Source organism: Mchenga conophoros, linkage group LG4 (assembly GCF_057382185.1).
Source record: "Mchenga conophoros isolate Kocher_MC1m ecotype Shallow Benthic linkage group LG4, M_conophoros_male_GT1.1, whole genome shotgun sequence".
Taxonomy (NCBI): Eukaryota; Metazoa; Chordata; class Actinopteri; order Cichliformes; family Cichlidae; genus Mchenga; species Mchenga conophoros.
Window position 1 is genome coordinate 8,683,621 of NC_140529.1, and position 17,118 is coordinate 8,700,738.

At 39.7% G+C, this 17,118-nt stretch overlaps 2 protein-coding genes across 3 annotated transcripts in view; one reads left to right on the forward strand and one right to left on the reverse strand.

The window, feature by feature from the left end:
- LOC146575492 (cytosolic phospholipase A2 gamma-like) overlaps positions 1–3,898 on the reverse strand; it is a 21,474-nt gene extending 17,576 nt beyond the window's left edge. For both annotated transcript variants that reach the window (XM_085270207.1, XM_085270206.1), the window contains exons 1-2: positions 3,696–3,898; positions 3,007–3,117 (exon numbers count right to left, since the gene is read on the reverse strand). In XM_085270207.1, the coding sequence (XP_085126333.1) occupies positions 3,007–3,117; positions 3,696–3,809 (225 nt within the window). In that variant the 5' untranslated portion in view covers positions 3,810–3,898. The remainder of the gene's footprint in view (positions 1–3,006; positions 3,118–3,695) is intronic.
- Positions 3,060–16,893, forward strand: LOC146575493 (cytosolic phospholipase A2 gamma-like). Its single transcript, XM_085270205.1, has 15 exons — positions 3,060–3,162; positions 5,860–6,078; positions 6,484–6,594; positions 6,938–7,080; positions 7,207–7,393; positions 10,153–10,255; positions 10,374–10,514; positions 11,082–11,147; positions 11,242–11,301; positions 12,035–12,181; positions 14,199–14,282; positions 14,400–14,554; positions 14,637–14,808; positions 14,898–15,082; positions 16,524–16,893. Exons 2-15 carry the CDS (start codon positions 5,935–5,937, stop codon positions 16,611–16,613), a joined length of 1,788 nt encoding a protein of 595 aa, XP_085126331.1. The 5' UTR covers positions 3,060–3,162; positions 5,860–5,934; the 3' UTR covers positions 16,614–16,893.
- Positions 16,894–17,118: the final 225 nt, after the last annotated feature.

The following is a 17,118-nucleotide window of genomic DNA, read 5'->3' on the forward strand; positions in this document are numbered from 1 at the left end:
ACATAAATGCAAAGAAACAAATTGAAAAACAAATGCATGCTGAGAAAACAGCTTAAAAACACATCCTAAAAAAGTGAATGACAGAACTATAAATATACTGACGACTATTAACACAGATGAAGATAATTACACAAAAAGGAAGTAAACACCACAAAAAGACATGATAGAAAACCAGATATCAAATTCAAACAGCTGAGAACAGAAACAGGAGGACACAATTAGGCCTAAACATGATAATAGTGCCCGCCAGACAGAAGGACAAACAGACAGGGTGACACTAAGGGTGTCATGGTCCTGGGCCATGTTGGCCCAGTGTTCTTAGTTTCCTTGTATGTTTGTATTTTATTCCATGCTTCCCCTGCCCATTATGTCTGAGTTCTCCCCGTGCTCTCTCTTCCCCCTGTGTGCCCTCTATGTATTTATGAGCCCTCGTCCCCTTTCGTGTTTATTCCATGTCTCCCCTGCCTGTTACGTTGGTGTTCTACTCGTGCTCTCTCTCCTCCTGTACTTCCTGTTTCACCTCTCCCGTCAGTGTTCAGTTCACCCCGCCCTGTCTCGTTATGATTATCAGTGTCACCTGTGTTCCCCGTGTGTTCCCACTTCCCTCGTTAACCCTCTGTGTATTTCTGTCTGCGTCTCCCTCTGTTCAGTGTGACGTCGTCCCTCATGCCGTGTGTGGATCTCCCTGTGTCTCTCTGTGAGTTCTTGGTTTCCCAGTTTAGTTTAGTTTGTATATTTGTTCTGCCAGCGAATAAAGCTGAGTTTTGAGTTCATTCCCTCGTGCCTGTGAGTCCTGCATTTTGGGTCCTACTCCTGCCTGCCGCACGGCGATTCGTGACAAAGGGAGCTCAAACTATTACGGCTACTGCTTATAATAATTCATCAAGACATGAACAAAAACACAAGGTTAGAAAACCAAAAAAAACTGGATCCAAAGCTCCGCACCAAAACCCATAACAGTTTCTATACTTTGCAATGAAAACAAGAGGCTATTAACCAGTGATGTCCTGTCAGAGAAAGCAAAGCAAGCAGTACTTGCTCAATGAAATCTAAAAATGTCTATCAGTTAAAACCAAAATAAATTAGTTTCTCTCTTTGTATCACTTTACAAAAAGTGTTCTGTCCAGAAGCTTTCTCTCATCGTTGGCTCGTGTTAACTTTTCACTTACGTCCAAGTTACGTTAGCTTGACTGTAAGGCAGGCTTGAATCTTCCTGTCTCCAATTCCCTCAGAATCTGTAGCATCTCTTAATTTCATGGGCATATCTGGGTCCCATTAACAATCGTTTTAGCTGTGCAGCTGAGAGGTCGGCAGCTTTGTTGGCTAGCCTGGCATATGGTTTCTCATTGCTGCTCCAATGCTTTCAAATTAGAATTTATGAGAAATCACCTGGTTGACCTAATATTTATATTGCTGTTTTGTTAATAAGCCACCTTCATTTCCCATCATCATCTCTGCTTTCCTTACTATAAAAGACATCACATGCTTTTAAGTACAACAGTATCACCCACTGTATTTTCCTTTATCATATACACTCAACAAAAATATAAACGCAACACCTTTGTTACTGCTCCCATTCCCCATGGGATGGACGTAGAGACCTAAAATTCATTCCAGATACACAATATAACCATCCCTCCCAAACAGTGGTCACAAATCAGTCCAAATGTGTGGTAGTGGGCACATCTGCTATATTGAGATAATCCATCCCACCTCACAGGTGTGCCACATCAGGATGCTGATCTGACATCATGAGTAGTGCACAGGTGTACCTCAGACTGCCCACAACAAAAGGCCACCCTGGAATGTGCAGTTTTTTGCGCTATTGGGGGTCTGGGGACCCAGAACCGGTCAGTATCTGGTGTGACCACCATTTGCCTCATGCAGTGCAACACATCGTCGCATGGAGTCTGTCAATTGTGGCCTGTGGAATGTTGGTCCACTCCACTTCAATGGCTGTGCGAGGTTGTTGGATATTCGTGGGAACTGGTACACGCTGTCGTATACGCCGGTCAAGCACATCCCGAACATGCTCAATGGGTGACATGTCCGGTGAGTATGCTGGCCATGCAAGAACTGGGACATTCTCAGCTGCCATCTGCCCTGAACAATGTGAACCATGATTCATCCGTGAAGCGCACACCTCTCCAACGTGCCAGACGCCATCGAATGTGAGCATTTGCCCACACAAGTCTGTTACGGCGACGAGCTGGAGTCAGGTCAAGACCCCGATGAGGACGACGGGCATGCAGTTGAGCGTCCCTGAGACGGTTTCTGACAGTTTGTGCAGAAATTGTTTGGTTGTGCAAACCAATTGTTCCAGCAGCTGTCTGGGTGGCTGGTCTCAGACGATCTTGGAGGTGAACCTGCTGGATGTGGAGGTCCTGGGCTGGTGTGGTTACACGAGGTCTGCGGTTGTGAGGCCGGTTGGATGTGCTGCCATATTCTCTGAAACGCCTGTGGAGACGGCTTATGGTTGAGAAATGAACATTCAATGCACGGGCGACAGATCTGGTTGACATTCCTGCTGTCAGCATGCCAATTGCACGCTCCCTCATTGCTTGTGGCATCTGTGGCATTTTGCTGTGAGACAAAACTGCACATTCCAGGGTGGCCTTTTGTTGTGGGCAGTCTGAGGTACACCTGTGCACTACTCATGATGTCAGATCAGCATCCTGATGTGGCACACCTGTGAGGTGGGATGGATTATCTCAATATAGCAGATGTGCCCACTACCACACATTTCGATTGATTTGTGACCACTGTTTGGGAGGGATGGTTATATTGTGTATCTGGAATGAATTTTAGGTCTCTACGTCCATCCCATGGGGAATGGGAGCAGTAACAAAGGTGTTGCATTTATATTTTTGTTGAGTGTACTTTAAGTACTACACACATTTGGTGAAAAAAAATGTATGAGGTAAGTCGAGCTGGAGATTAAAGTCAAAGGGAAAAAAGAAAGGGGAGGGGGGAAACAGAAGGATGAGGAGACAGTTTCTATCTTACAGCTGTACAGTTGATTTCCAGAGTGTTGAGTGAATGCAGAACTATTTGTTTCCTCTTGTGAACATACTCCTTTTCACCAGCACACAGAGAGTGGGACTGACGGATAGGTCTCTGCAAAAACAATCAAGACAGAGAAGCACTGACTTCAACCCAGAGGTAAGCTGACTCAGACACTGAAATGTGCTACACATATTGTATATTGTACATTCATATGCTGCAGCAGAGTAATATCATATGAAACCTTATAAAGAAGGCATATTCACTTTTTCCTCACATTTCCCAGGGAATATGTTTATGATAGTATATATGAATGCTAATATCTTTCAGTTCATCCACACTGTATAAACGGAAATAAGAATAATCTAATAAAAGGCAATATAGAAATTTGCCAGGATAGAAATGATATACATCTGTAAATGCATAATTTCTATAATAATAACTAGTTGACTTAATATTCTTCAGGCTAGCTCCTTATTTTAAGTCTTCTTATATATAAATATATCACAGATTATTTGTATGTTTTGTATTATCTGCATATGTCTGTAAAGTAACTACAGTTATGAATTGTATTTTTAAAAAAATACAAAATAGATCTAAATGGCACTTTAACTTAATAATTTAGATGTTCAACTACGACATAGACCATGCAACATATAGTCAATTCAAATCTATTCTCATTGATGCCTCACCTCAGACAGAGCTACATTGCCCTCCATGTTGTCCGCTGCCTGTGAAAGAATGACAGAATTCACAAAGCAAAGACAAACCACTGCATTCATGAAACCTGTTAGTCCTGTTTGCATGTTGCGAAGCCAACCTTCTTTTCAAATTAAAAAGTTCAATTCACCCCGCAGGGAAACTTCTTGTTTCTGTCAGCTTCCCTCTAGCTAAATTTGTCTGTGCAGAACAAGAAGTCAAATGAGCCCAAACACGCAGAGGAATGTTAATTCCTACCATGTGTGGGACTTTTACACAAGTATTGCCTAATATGGAAATACTATGGTAAAATCAAATGTCAACTTTTTCTTCTTCACTCACATTTTTCACTCACAATGTGTTTATACACCGCCCTGAAATCAATCATTATTTTTTTATTAAACTCAGTCTGTCTTCCACAGTGTGTCTACTATCCTGTCTTCCTCCCATCACCAGTCTCAGCAAATGGCTATGCCTGAGCCTCCTAGAGGTTTCTGCCTGTTAAAATGGAGTTTTTCCTTCCCGCTGTGCTTGGTCAAAAGCAGTTGTTTGATTGTTGTGATTTGGTGCTATGTAAATAAATCGAACTGAACTCCCACATCTCCATATATACCAGTATTTTGGTAGGGAAAATAAAAATGTGCAGGCAGTTTCACCAACATCTAGCCTTCTTTTTAATGGCTTGTAACATAGTGGAAAGCTTTATTTTTTCTGCTTCTTTTGGAGAACATAGCAGATAACCAACGATAACCTTTGTCATGCCCTACAGATATTTTACCCAAATCATTGTTTCGAAAAAGTTTTAATTCTGTTCGATCGTATCTAATAACTTTGATACATTTTTCAAGAATGTCCCTGTTGAACCATTGTTTTAAAAGTCTCATCTACACACTACCTGCAAACTTCTAAACGGCCCCTGTGGGGCTCCTTAGGGGCCTCTGCTTTGCTTGCTATATATTTGCCAAGTTTTCATAAGATTTCCTAAATTTTTTATGCTGATGATATTCAGCTGTGTTACTGTTTTAAAGCACATGTCCTTTCTACTGTATTACCGTGTTTGGAGGTACTAAAGATTACCCTGCTGTAAATTCTTTGCAGTTAAATGAAGAAAAGCTGAGATTCTGCTTATTGCTCCTGACGGTTTGAAGATTAAAGCATGTGTTGGATCCTTAGGTTCTTTTGTCTTTTTTCTGTTAGTAAGCTTTGTGTTGTACTGGATGGTTGTGTCTCTCTGGGTGCGTTCAGTAAGCAGCTGACTCATTCTCCTTTTCTCCATCTGAACAATGTTGCTCAACTGAGAGATGTTGTGTCTTAAGCTGTAAAGGAAATGGTTATCCATGATTTCATTTCCTCTCATTTAGATTATTGTGTTTGTAATTCTCTTTTTTCTGTATTAGGAAAACATCTTAAAATCTCCTTCAAATTGTTCAAAATGCTGCAGCAACAGTTTTAACCAGGACTAATAGGAGCTCACACATTACTCCCATTTTATTTGCTCTCAGTTAAGTTTAGAATACATTTTAAAATTTGCATCTTCACTTTCAGAGCCTTGCACTAACATATATTGCAGACATATTCCTCCTCTCACTGTGTCAGGTCTTCAGGTCGTGCTTCATACTCACCTAAAGACTCATGGAGACCATGGTTTCCAGGCCGTAGCACCTACTCTGTATAATGCTGTCCTTTTAACTATTCACTCTGCTATGTTATGTTTAGATCATAAAACATAAAGATGTTATTTTTTACCCAGGCTTTTAGATAATCATATACTTTCTTTTATATTTTATTTAGCTTGAATTACAGTTTCTATATATATTTTTTCTTTCTCAGTTTGAAGCAGTGAACCTTTGTCTGACAAAAGTGCTATACAAATCTTTGAATAACCACTTGAGGCAGAACCCGGCCTATAAATGACTGAATAAATTCAAATGTAAAATAGTTAAAGAACTTTTTTCTCCAAAACCTTTACCCAACAAAATAAAGGCTTTATTTAAATTACAACACAAGAAAAAAAAGTTATGTTTTGCTTTGCAGATAAACGCACTGTTAGAGTGATATGAAGGACAGTTAGATGTGAACATACACAACTTGTTCTGCCTCCATATCATTTTCTGATATGTCTGTTTGACGTCAGCATTGTTCTAATTTACCATGAAGTTGCCTGATAGCAGGACATAAAAAGGACTTCTGAGCTAGACGAGAATCTTTAGTCTGCTCCGTCCACATCCAGCCATGTTGTGTGGATATACCAGCCGGGCGACTGGTCTGCTCTGTGCTTGTATTGTGATGATGGGATCTATGGGACTACCTGTGGACAACAGGAGGAACCTGTGGACAGTCCCTCAGCAGAAGAATCCAGCTCTTTCAGAGTTCAAGGTGAAGAAAATCATTCAGTCCACAGAAGCTAAATGTCTTCTGAAGCAGGTCTTATGAGTCCTGATGTTTCATATTTAATCATGTACAGAGTGGTTTGAGTGCTCTTGTTGTGTTTGCATTATGAATCCAAGAATGAGATAGAAAGATATGATGTTTGGCTTTTAATGGATGTGTAACTCATGATGTTCGTTATGAAACAGTCAAGATCCAGAAACAGTCAAACATTAAAGAGAAATTCAATGTTTTTACACATGTTTATCTAGTTTTTTGTCATGTTTTTTTAAATGGCAAATCTTTTAAAGTGTATATTTAAAATGACACTTTACATAGTTAATATTTATGTTGTAGATCCAAACCTTAAAGTTTTCTTATGTGCGTCCTGTAATACTTCCTTGTGTGTTGCAGAAGTATGTACATCAGTCACAGTCCTTATCTGCTGGAGAGCAGGAGTTTGTCCTGAGGAGGAAACAAGTAGTTCAGAAATCACTCAATAAACTGGGACTCACATGTACACTGGTGAGAAAACTCTCAAATACATAAGTCATAAGTCTTTTTTTCTTCCTTCCCTTTTTCTTTGTCAGTAGCTTATTTTTCAGTGCCAGCCAGCTTTTCAGCTTTTTTATATATACAGCATATATATAAACTAGAGTACAATGACATAAATTTCCGATCACTTTAAGATCTCTTGACTTGTCTGCTTGGCCATTTCCAGGAATTATTAAATAGGATAACATGCGCATTAGAAATCAGAGAAATCTGGACCAAACAGAGCACTTCATTCTCATTGGACTGTCTCATCTGTCCACTGGGTAACTTTATTTTTCCATCACCCACCTGTTTTTCTCTCTCTTTTCACCAGGATATGGTTCCTCACATTGCACTGTTGGGGTCAGGCGGAGGTCAGAGAGCAGCTGTGGGTCTGATGGGATCCCTCTTTCAGATGGAAAAAGATGGTTTGCTGGACACTGTGCTCTACCTGGGAGGAGTTTCTGGGTCTGCCTGGTAAACAAGTACAGACAGAGTCACGCTATACATAACTGGTTAGCTAGACTTTACTAGCTAGAAGGCTGAATAGTTCATTATAATGTGCGTGGGCTGAGTATTTTGTGGTCTGACTGTTTCCCTCAGGTCCATGGCCACCTTATACAGTGACCACCAGTGGAGCACCAACATGGACAATGCTGTGTCCAGGCTGTCGAAGCCTGGGATTGGGTTTACGGATGTTCTGATCTTTTTGGCCAAGAGGGCAAAAGATGGTCACTTCTCTCTCACTGACATCTGGGGGGTCTTAACCTCTGGTTTCATCATGAAACAGGTAAGGCCAAAAGAACTCAACTGGACTCATTTTATTCTGGAAATCCAGAAACACGGTAATGTGGCTTCACACTGCAGGATGCCTGTGAACTGAATAAATGAATGAATGCAAACATTATGCTAATAATGACAGAAAGGCTTGTGTCTCCATACAGCATACTAAAAGTCTGCGCTAAACCACCAGGTGTCAGTGTACTCGCTCTATCACAACATGATAAGAATACACTTTATTATGATGCTTTAAAAAAGACATAAATATTGTTATAACTTGCCCTTAGGTTACATCATAGATTTAACACAGAAGTCTAAATTAAGCTTCAGGAGAAGCAGAGACTTTACGCTGTATAGGGCAGAGGTGTGGACTCGAGTCACATGACTTGGACTCGAGTCAGACTCGAGTCATTAATTTTATGACTTTAGACTTGACTTGAAAAAATGTTCTAAGACTTGTGACTTGACTTGGACTTTTACACCAATGACTTGGGACTTGAATTGGACTTGAACCGGTTTACTTGAAAAGACTTGATATTTCACCCCAAATATAAAATTTAACATGCATATTATATAGAGATTGAAAATGTGACGTCATTCACGGGTAGAACCGCAAAGGATTCTGGGAACTCGTGGCAAGCGGTAGTAGCGCACGCAGGCTTTCAATTGAAATCAGTCACACAGCGATAAAAAGAAACACAAAAATGTCAAGAAGCCGTTGTATTATTAACTGCAATAGCCGGTCGCATGACAGCCACGGGAAGCCGACGGGTAAAGAGATCGGTTGTTATCGGATTACGTCGTTGAAGAGAAATTGTTCGAGCCATGTTTCCGAAGTAACAAAGACGCGACGGATGGCCTGGATCGCAGCCATTCAAAGATCAAATATAACGTCCCAGAACACTCCAGCTCACAGGTTAGTCTGCTCCAAGCATTTACACGAAGGTCAGTATTTTTTAGTAGTTAATACGTCATTTTCATAACATAATTAGTGATATAGGTTACAAGCAAGTCTGGCGCTGAACAGAAATTGTCGCGCTATGCTCCTGTGTTTATTGTGCATAAATAGTGAATTGTCCTGACACAATATTGTGTTTCGCTTCTGTTATTATGGTACATTGACAAAAACATATACTTTTATTCACAGGATAAAACAGGTTTTTTGTATCACTAATTGCCCAGTACGATTACAGCATACAATATTATTGTCACTGCTACATTTCTGTGATGCTACCAGAAATTATTTCCACTACTAATTAATTACCCTTGAGCTCAAAGGTCCTATTAATAAACGGTTAACAAATGTGTATTTATGACGACAATTTGTGAGACTGGTAAACTTATGATACGTACGATGGTCTTTCGTTCTACACGGTGCATTTCAAGGTCCTGTACCCATCCGTCGGTAAACTGTACCCGGACTTGTTGCAGTGACCGGAAGTTACTAAACTTCATGAGTGTATGCACTCACTCCAAGAACCGTATGATTATAAATATGCATATAAATATGCTAAGATGAGATAGCTGACTTCATCTAACTAGCAAATGTTGTCCAGGCTACGTTGGTGATACAGTTTTTTTTAATGTGTATGATATTTTTGTCATGCGATTTTAAAGCTGGTCCTACAACCGCATCCAAGAATAACATGCAGCTTATCTCAGAACTGTCGGTGAAAATTATTCTTGGAGCTAGGTTTAATTGAGCTGCATTTTATAGAGGTGCAATTTCACAATTTGTGTATATTTTCTAAGTTCACTATTTTGTCATGTGTTGAGAAAAACACAGATTTTAAAATTACATGGTCTAATATTTACATTTAGCATAACTGCAACATTATTTTTTCTTTTTTTTTTTTAAAGACTCGAAAGGACTTGAAATTCAAAGTTTCAGACTTGTGACTTGACTCGGACTTTTACACCAGTGACTTGAGACTCGACTCTGACTTGCCTGACATTACTTGAGACTTGACTTGAGACTTGAGGATAAAGACTTGAGACTTACTTGAGACTTGCAAAACAATGACTTGGTCCCACCTCTGGTATAGGGTAATGCTGCGAGCTACACAAATGCAAATCAGGGAAGTAAGATTACAGCAGAATTCCAGAAGACACACCTGATGACCTAAAATGCACCGACTTCCTTCTAAAATCCTCTCTGGTATAATTTGATTACCATAATTAAATTCTACAGATGAACAGATGAAGAGCAAAACGTCAGTATGAGCCTAAACCAGAATCAACCTTTTCTAACATTAAAAAAATCATCATGGGAAAAAAGAATGAGTAGGAGTGACGGGTGAGATGGAATCCAGTTCAGCAGGTAGTTCCGCTGCTGGTCCAGGGTGATTTTCCAGCTAAAAAGCCCATCTTCACTTTGTGACCATGTTATCACATGCTCCATGTGACATACATACTACTGCATCCTTTCCACTGTGTCATTCCTGATTCTTCTGTCTGTTCAATGCATTCTGGGGGCAATCACTGATGCGTATGAAGTGACGCAATGCTCTGCAATGCAGCTGGTGTGGATTGCTCTCAGGTCATTGTTAGGTTATTAGGCAGTTACAGCAAGAAAAATGCAATATCACGTAAGAATTCAATAAGGTTTTATCAGACTGCAAATAAGAGAGGTCTTGTTAGTTTTCATAATTTATGTTCCTAAAGCACATGATCCATCCCGGTCTTAATTTTATATTTATTTCATTTATCTCAGTTTAGTGTTGACGGTTTATTTATTTACTTATTTATCTGGTTCGTTGTTTTTGTCAGTTGGATGTCCGAAGTCTTTCTGAGGATGGCACAAGCATCACCAATCCTTATCCCATTTATAGCACAGTGAACAAAAACTGCTTGCAACATGATTCTGAAAAAGGTACTAAAAACAAACAATTACGCAAACATACGTCTCCAAATGTTATTCATGTGTATATTGCTCTTCTTTGAGTCACTGACTCAGTCTTTTTGCTTCTGTTTTTCTGTGTTTGTCTCAGGCAAATGGTTTGAGATGACTCCTCATCAGGCTGGCTTCATAGATCTGGGTCTCTTCATTAACACTCCAAACCTGGGCAGCAGAATTCATGGAGCTGGTTCTGACGTCAAAGGGCCAGAACTAGACATGGTCACGCTGCAAGGTGCATCCATCTCTTTGTCTGCTAGAAACACCAACTCCGTCAAACAAAGGAATGTAATAATAATAATAACTTTTATCTTGTGTCATGAGCATTGTTGCAAAGGTCACCAGCTGTCACTTTAAACCTCAGACAAAATACACTTGGCCAACAAACACTAAATTCATGTATTTTGTTATTTACAGTTCAAATAGAGATCAAATAATAATTAAATGAACATTTGTTATTGCTGTTAAGAGGTCATGCAAGATGCTTTTAGATCTACTTGTCAGATCTACTGACAAGTAGATGCTTGTCAGTGTGATGCAGGTACCTGCGTGTGGCTCTCTGTGGAGCCTCAGGAATATCTGTACCTGTATACAACTGCACTGCTCATGTGATGATACTGGATCGTGCAAAATCCTGTCCTCAGACTGCTGTACAGTGCCAAGAACCTCCGTCTTCCACTATTCCCTTGCCCTAATATTATTTTTATTTACAGTTTTCCTCATAGGTATATTGTTCTATTTTTATTATTAATATTAATGTTTTCACAGTGTGTCTCCTTTGTGTGTCTGGTCTGTTCTGCAGGCTTAGTGGGGAGTGCTTTAGCAGACGATGAGAGTGTGGTGACCTATATTCTTGACTGGTTAAAAGGTAGAAATCTGAATGTGTCTTGTTATGAGAAAGCATTTGCTAAATGCATTTAATATGCGACAGTAGAACTAAACAACTGTTTGTGTGTGCTCAGTTCTAGTGGGGAAGGAAGCTACTGATGAAAACAACCCGTTGGAGTTTCTCTGGACTAAAGGTACAGTCATTACATGTTACTATAACTGGATCATCCATCCATTTTCTTTCCTTTATCCAATTCAGAGTTGTGTGGCAGGTCACGGAGACAGACAACTATTCACGTTCACATTCACACCTCGAGTTTCTTTAGAATCGCCGGTGCACCCCATGCGTGTCTTTGGACTGTAGGAGGAAGCCGTCGTACCCAGAGAGTGTCCACACAGACATAGTAAGACCATAGAAAGTGTGGATTCGAACCCAGGACCTTCTGGTCACCCTAGCTTTTTTATTCCATTTGAAATTATTTTAATCCGAGTTTATGTTTTAGAGGTTATATCCTGAGTGTGCACTTCATATGAATATCATGAGCAACCTGTAAACAGTGTTTTATCACAAGTATATTAAGTTTGGCCGGTGCCATAAAATCAGTCCAGATCAAATTAAATTTAAATTGAATTAATTTAATTTAAAGAGTCAACAACAAACCCAAAACATCTATATTGCTGGTGTTTGCCCAAATAATATGTGCCACAAGACAACTTCAGCTATGACAAAAAGCGATGGATAAACACCTGAAAGCTGTTTTATTGTACCAGTACCACCATTGCAGTTTTTGGACTCATTACAAGTGATAACAACAGACTCCTGATCTACAGACGTCCAGAAAACACTTTACTGTTTGCTTCAGTTAATACTGACTGTTAATGTGAAAACGATTCATCTAAAAGTGAACATATGATCTTATTTTTTAGAGGGCATCAAAATAAACTACACTGCATCATCTGAGATGAAGCTCTTAGAACTGCATAATGTGATCTTTAAGGACTGGTGTCAGAAAACTGTGGCCTCCTTACAGTCGTGGAGTCAGAATATGGATGAAGGACCAGCCAGATATTACGGTCAGTAATATAAAGTTTGTTATTGTTGATCAACACAGTTTTAGCAGAAAGAAAGCTGAGAGTGAGACGGTATGGGCACAATGTCTGCTGTGACTATTACTTTAATTCAATTCAGTTTTATGTATATAGCATTTCCATCTGTTTTTGGTCTTTTACCAAATCCAGAGTTAAAGATACAATATACTTCTTACTTTCTTTAAAAAACAGTCAGAAGCTGGCACATTAATGATTGTAAAATGTGCCTGTGCAACAAAAAATGAATGAGAGCTTATGTAAGGAACTAAAACAGAACATTTATGAGTCACATATCCAAACGAGTCAAAATCCAATACAAAACTGAGCCCCTGCTGTGACATGCATTGACTCTGACAGCTCCATGCAGTTCACTGAAAGCGTCTTGGCAGTACATTGTCTGCCTGCAATGGTCAGAAAGTGTGGTATGGTGTATAAATGGTCAGCATTTTAGGTATATGATGTAATCAATACCATTGGGACATTGCATGTCCTGAATCAGTCACACTGCTATCAAATTCACACCGATTTTCATCAGGCATTGATATTACAATGGTTTGTATGCTGTTGTTGTGTCGTAAATTGACATATTTACTGTAATAATCATTTTCTATCATGTGTGGTCAGAGGCTAAACAAGTCTCAAATATCTTTAAAATGTGTGATGGCAGAGGGGCATGCTGGGTATTTCCTGACCTCACTGCCTGTCACAAAATGTAACTATTTATTTTTCAGCATATGTAGCAGCAGAATTATAAATTATGTTTAGGATGGCAAAGCAAAAAAAAAAAAAGAGAAGAGTACGAGGCTCAAAAGATGGAGTGCTGATGAGTGAGTAGTTTGTGTTTTGGTAAAAGATTCAAACACTGTCACCACTATGAAACTACGTAGTTATATTCTAAGGAGCTTTGAAAGAAACATCTGGACTTCTTTAAGCTTTCTTGAAGACATTTCACCTCTCATCCGAGAACTTCTTCAGTTCTAAGAGCAACTGGTGAAGAGTCCCAGATTTAAACCCTGTGGGAGTGTCCCCAAGAGGGTCATGGACCCCTTATTGATCCGCTACCTAATCACACGAGCCAAAGTGTGAAAACGGGTGTAGGTCACAATCAGCCAAGGTTTCAGGTGGGCCCATTGTGAAACCTTGACCAACCCTATCATGTGATTTCCTGAGGGCAGAAGGCCCAGGATGTGAGTAAGGCATCTGGGAAGGATCTCAAAACTGGATTATCGATGGCAGACAGTTAGTGTCATAAACCACCATCTCTGTTCAAAGATGGTCGTTCACACTGGACATCGATTGCCTCTTTCAGCCCTCTTTCAAACCGTCTGTCTTCTCTGTCCAAAATGTGAACATTGGCATCCTCGAACCTTTGACCTTTAGATGCAGATGGACAGCCGAGTCTTGTCCCATCAAAGAGGCTCTTCTATGTTGTGCTTCACTTCTCTGATGAGAGGTGAAACATCTTTAAGGAAACTTAAAGTCCAGACGCTTTGCTTTCCAAGCTCCTTAGACTTATGACCCAGATGACCGAGAACCTTCACAGATATATGTACTTATATCATAATACACGTATGATAAATAGAAACTGGTCTGCAGGTTTTTGAATGAGGAATTCTGCAAATGAGTGTGCTTGCTTGGTATGGTGAAACCATCCAGTCGGTCTGTGAGGACCTGTGGTTAATGGGTTTGTGTCTTTTGTTCCATGGTCACATTACAGTTTGTTTTATCCCACTTTTCCAAGGACAAATCTGTGTTGGCTTTCTGGTAGGCTAGTTCAAGAAGATGGTGTGAGATAAGCAGTGTGGTTGATACCCTGAGCTCTGTTGTTGTCCACGGTGCAGCTCAAAAGCAGGAGTGATGTTACGATATGATCATGACCATCTGACAACCAGAAAATGACTCCAAATGAGCACGATTGTCACATATGTGGTGCATGTATTAAATGCAGATAGCAAGTTGCAGCTTTCAGTTCTTCATTATGTTGCTTGGTTTGTTTCCCCAGTTTCTTGGTTTATACAAACACTCATCACACAGATTAAAAAACTGGAATGGGGCAAAACTGAAAACTTCCTCTACCAATACCCAGGTAGACTGATGTTCTTAAACTTTACCATACATTTATTTTTTAGAGTACTATGTTTTGCTTGATAGATGATAAAAACTGGGAACTGAATGATATATTGTTATTTATGTTTTTTGGAAGATGTCAGAGTGCCATCATGCATTAGAGTTAAAGAGTTTCTGCAGCTCATAGATGCTGGTGTGATGATAAACATGCCCTACCCCCCCTTCTTGGGAGAAAAGAGAGACACTGACCTCCTTATTGCTCTGGAATACGGAGCTGACGAAACCTTCAGGGTAAGGTGCGAGCATATGTGATATGTCACGTAAATGTATCCACACAGCTTCAGGAAAAACTAATGTGAAATTCTCCACACAGACTCTGATTCTCGCCAGAGACTATGCAGCCAAACTGAAGAAACCTTTCCCAAAGTTAGAGGAGAAATTCCTGAAGGAGAAAGACTGGCCAAGGCCCTGCTATGTTTTCAAGGGGAAAAAGAAGGAGCCCACCATCCTTTACATGCCACTCTTCAACAGGCAGAACTGCAAAGGTTCATCAAACACACACCACACATAGAGAAAAGGAAAAAAACATCACATAATGTCAGCCATGATCATCAGCAATTCTCTTCTGGTCCAGATGAGAACGAGTTCAAAGCAAAGATGAAGGAGTTCTCCACCTTCCAGCTTCCATTCAGCCAGCAGAAAATCGAGTTTTTGTTGGAGACGGTGAAAGCGAACATGAAGTACAGCAAGGACACTCTCCTCAGGGAAATAGCCAAGGCTGTCATCCGCCGACACATCAAGGCTTCAGATGGCGTCCCGGTGAGCATTTAGATGGTGGACACATCTTCCCCCATGCATGAGAAAAAGTACATAAACAATGTTTGTCCTCTTTTAATTTCTCATCATCCCACCCCAATCTATCCATTCATCATCTTAGTCTTCTGTTTTGTTTTCTTTCTTCCATCCGCCATCCTCTTATTCTCTTTCTTTTCATCTTCTTTCTGTCCTTCTGGGATTATTCTTCATTTTTTTCTCTCAACCTTTCCTTCCCTTCCTTTTCTCTGTTTCCTTGTAGTTAATTTTCCTGTATTAGATTATTATGATATTTTTTATTTTCTTTCTTTCTCTCCTTCTTCTCATTCTCTTTTCATCATGTTTGTTCTTCTTGTTCCTTCATTTTCTTTCTTTTCCCTTTAATATTCTGCTTCATCTCATTTCTTTTCCTGTCATCCTCTTTGTCTTTTTTCCTTCTTTTCCCTTGTCAATTCTTCCTTCTCCCTCTTTTCTCCCTATATAGACTTTCTGTCTTCATTGTTTCCAGTATTATGCGTTATCCGTTAAAATTCACACGTCATGCATCACACCAGCTTTATTTTATTTCTCGATTACTGAATTACCTCAGAGGGCACTGTGAGAGTGCATACACAAATCTCAAGGCCGGTACCCCACTTTTTTTTTGAGAGGAGACTCCAGATACACACCAAATTGAACAGTTCATTAAATTGTAGTTTTTGCGTTACCTTGCTGACAAGAGAGGCATACAAGGGCTAAGTCCTCATTGCTGTTATTTCAATATAATTTTGTAGAGGAGACACTAGAGGTCCCCCCATGTTCACTTATCCCAACAACTGCTCTAAAGTGCTGTTCTCTGTGGGGAGCTTAATACTAGTGAGACTAGTGCAGCTTTGTGTTCAGATTCGTAACACACGTTCTTGCACAAAAAACGGTGGATTCTGCCCCATCACTTGCATGAAAACAACCTTTTAATATCCAGTATGAGTTAAATGTCAACCTGTGAACCTTCAGCTCAGAAGTACGTGTAAACCTGCCCTCTGACAGCTAACAGGCCTGACCTGCAGCATCCAGTTCAGTTCAGTTTTATTCATAAAGTGCTGCTTCACAACAACAGTGACCTAAATGTGTTTTACATTGTACACTCATAAAAGATTCTTTTGCAGTAATTTTGTGTAAAATGCAACTGATATGTTTGATATAAACTGAATCTATAACAATCAAGTAAATTTGAATTGAACAGATTTCACCAGATTTAACTTTTTATATTGTGTTTTTGTAAGAAATTTATATTTTATTAAAAGAAAAACAGATGCAATCAAATTTGGGGCATGACTTCTTTTTGAGCACATTAAGCACAAACCTAGAGAGAAAATCCCATTGATCTAATCATCTCTGATGAGTAAACATTTGATGACATTGAAAAAAAAGAGCGCTTCTAACCCTCTGAGGTCTGTTTTCATTCCAGCTATGGTCACTGGCTTCAGATGTTCAACACTTTACTAGAGTTCTGAAAAGGAGGGACAAAGGTGACAAACAGGAAGCAGCTCAAGCCTAAACCTGATCCTACGACGGTTTTGAAGTGCTTATTATGCGTCTTTTTGTTTTAGCAATCACAACCGCCGTGAGGCACCAAGCAGGGGGATTGAAAGGGTTCAAGAATCCAACAATTCAGGGTTTAAACAGTAAATGTTTTGTGGCTCAATGTAGCAACTTCACATGTCCACAGAGGAATGAAATGCAATGACACACAGCAAATTCTGGTCCTTGGAATAAACTCTCAGGGAGTTCAGATTAACTACATTTGAGTGTACATGCGTGACCATCGAATGAACTCTAGTGCAGAGTTAGAGTAACTCTTTTCCGGGAGTTGATTTTTCAACTCTTTATAGGAGTTAAAACTAAACTCTCACGGAGTGAAATTTCTACTACCATATAGAGTAAAATTTAACTCATAACTAGAGTTAAGTTTGATATTAACTCTTTTGTAGTGTTACTCATCAATTGAAAAAAGTTTTAGGTTTTTGGTGCAAATTACTACAAAAACACAATAGTGATTATTA

Bases quoted from the DNA above. Each gene is read 5' to 3' on its own strand.
- LOC146575493 (XM_085270205.1), top strand. From the start codon at position 5,935: ATGTTGTGTGGATATACCAGCCGGGCGACTGGTCTGCTCTGTGCTTGT. The intron at 7,394-10,152 runs GTAAGGCCAAAA...TGTTTTTGTCAG, and splicing joins CTGGTTTCATCATGAAACAG to TTGGATGTCCGAAGTCTTTC. The intron at 11,148-11,241 runs GTAGAAATCTGA...GTGTGTGCTCAG, and splicing joins TATTCTTGACTGGTTAAAAG to TTCTAGTGGGGAAGGAAGCT.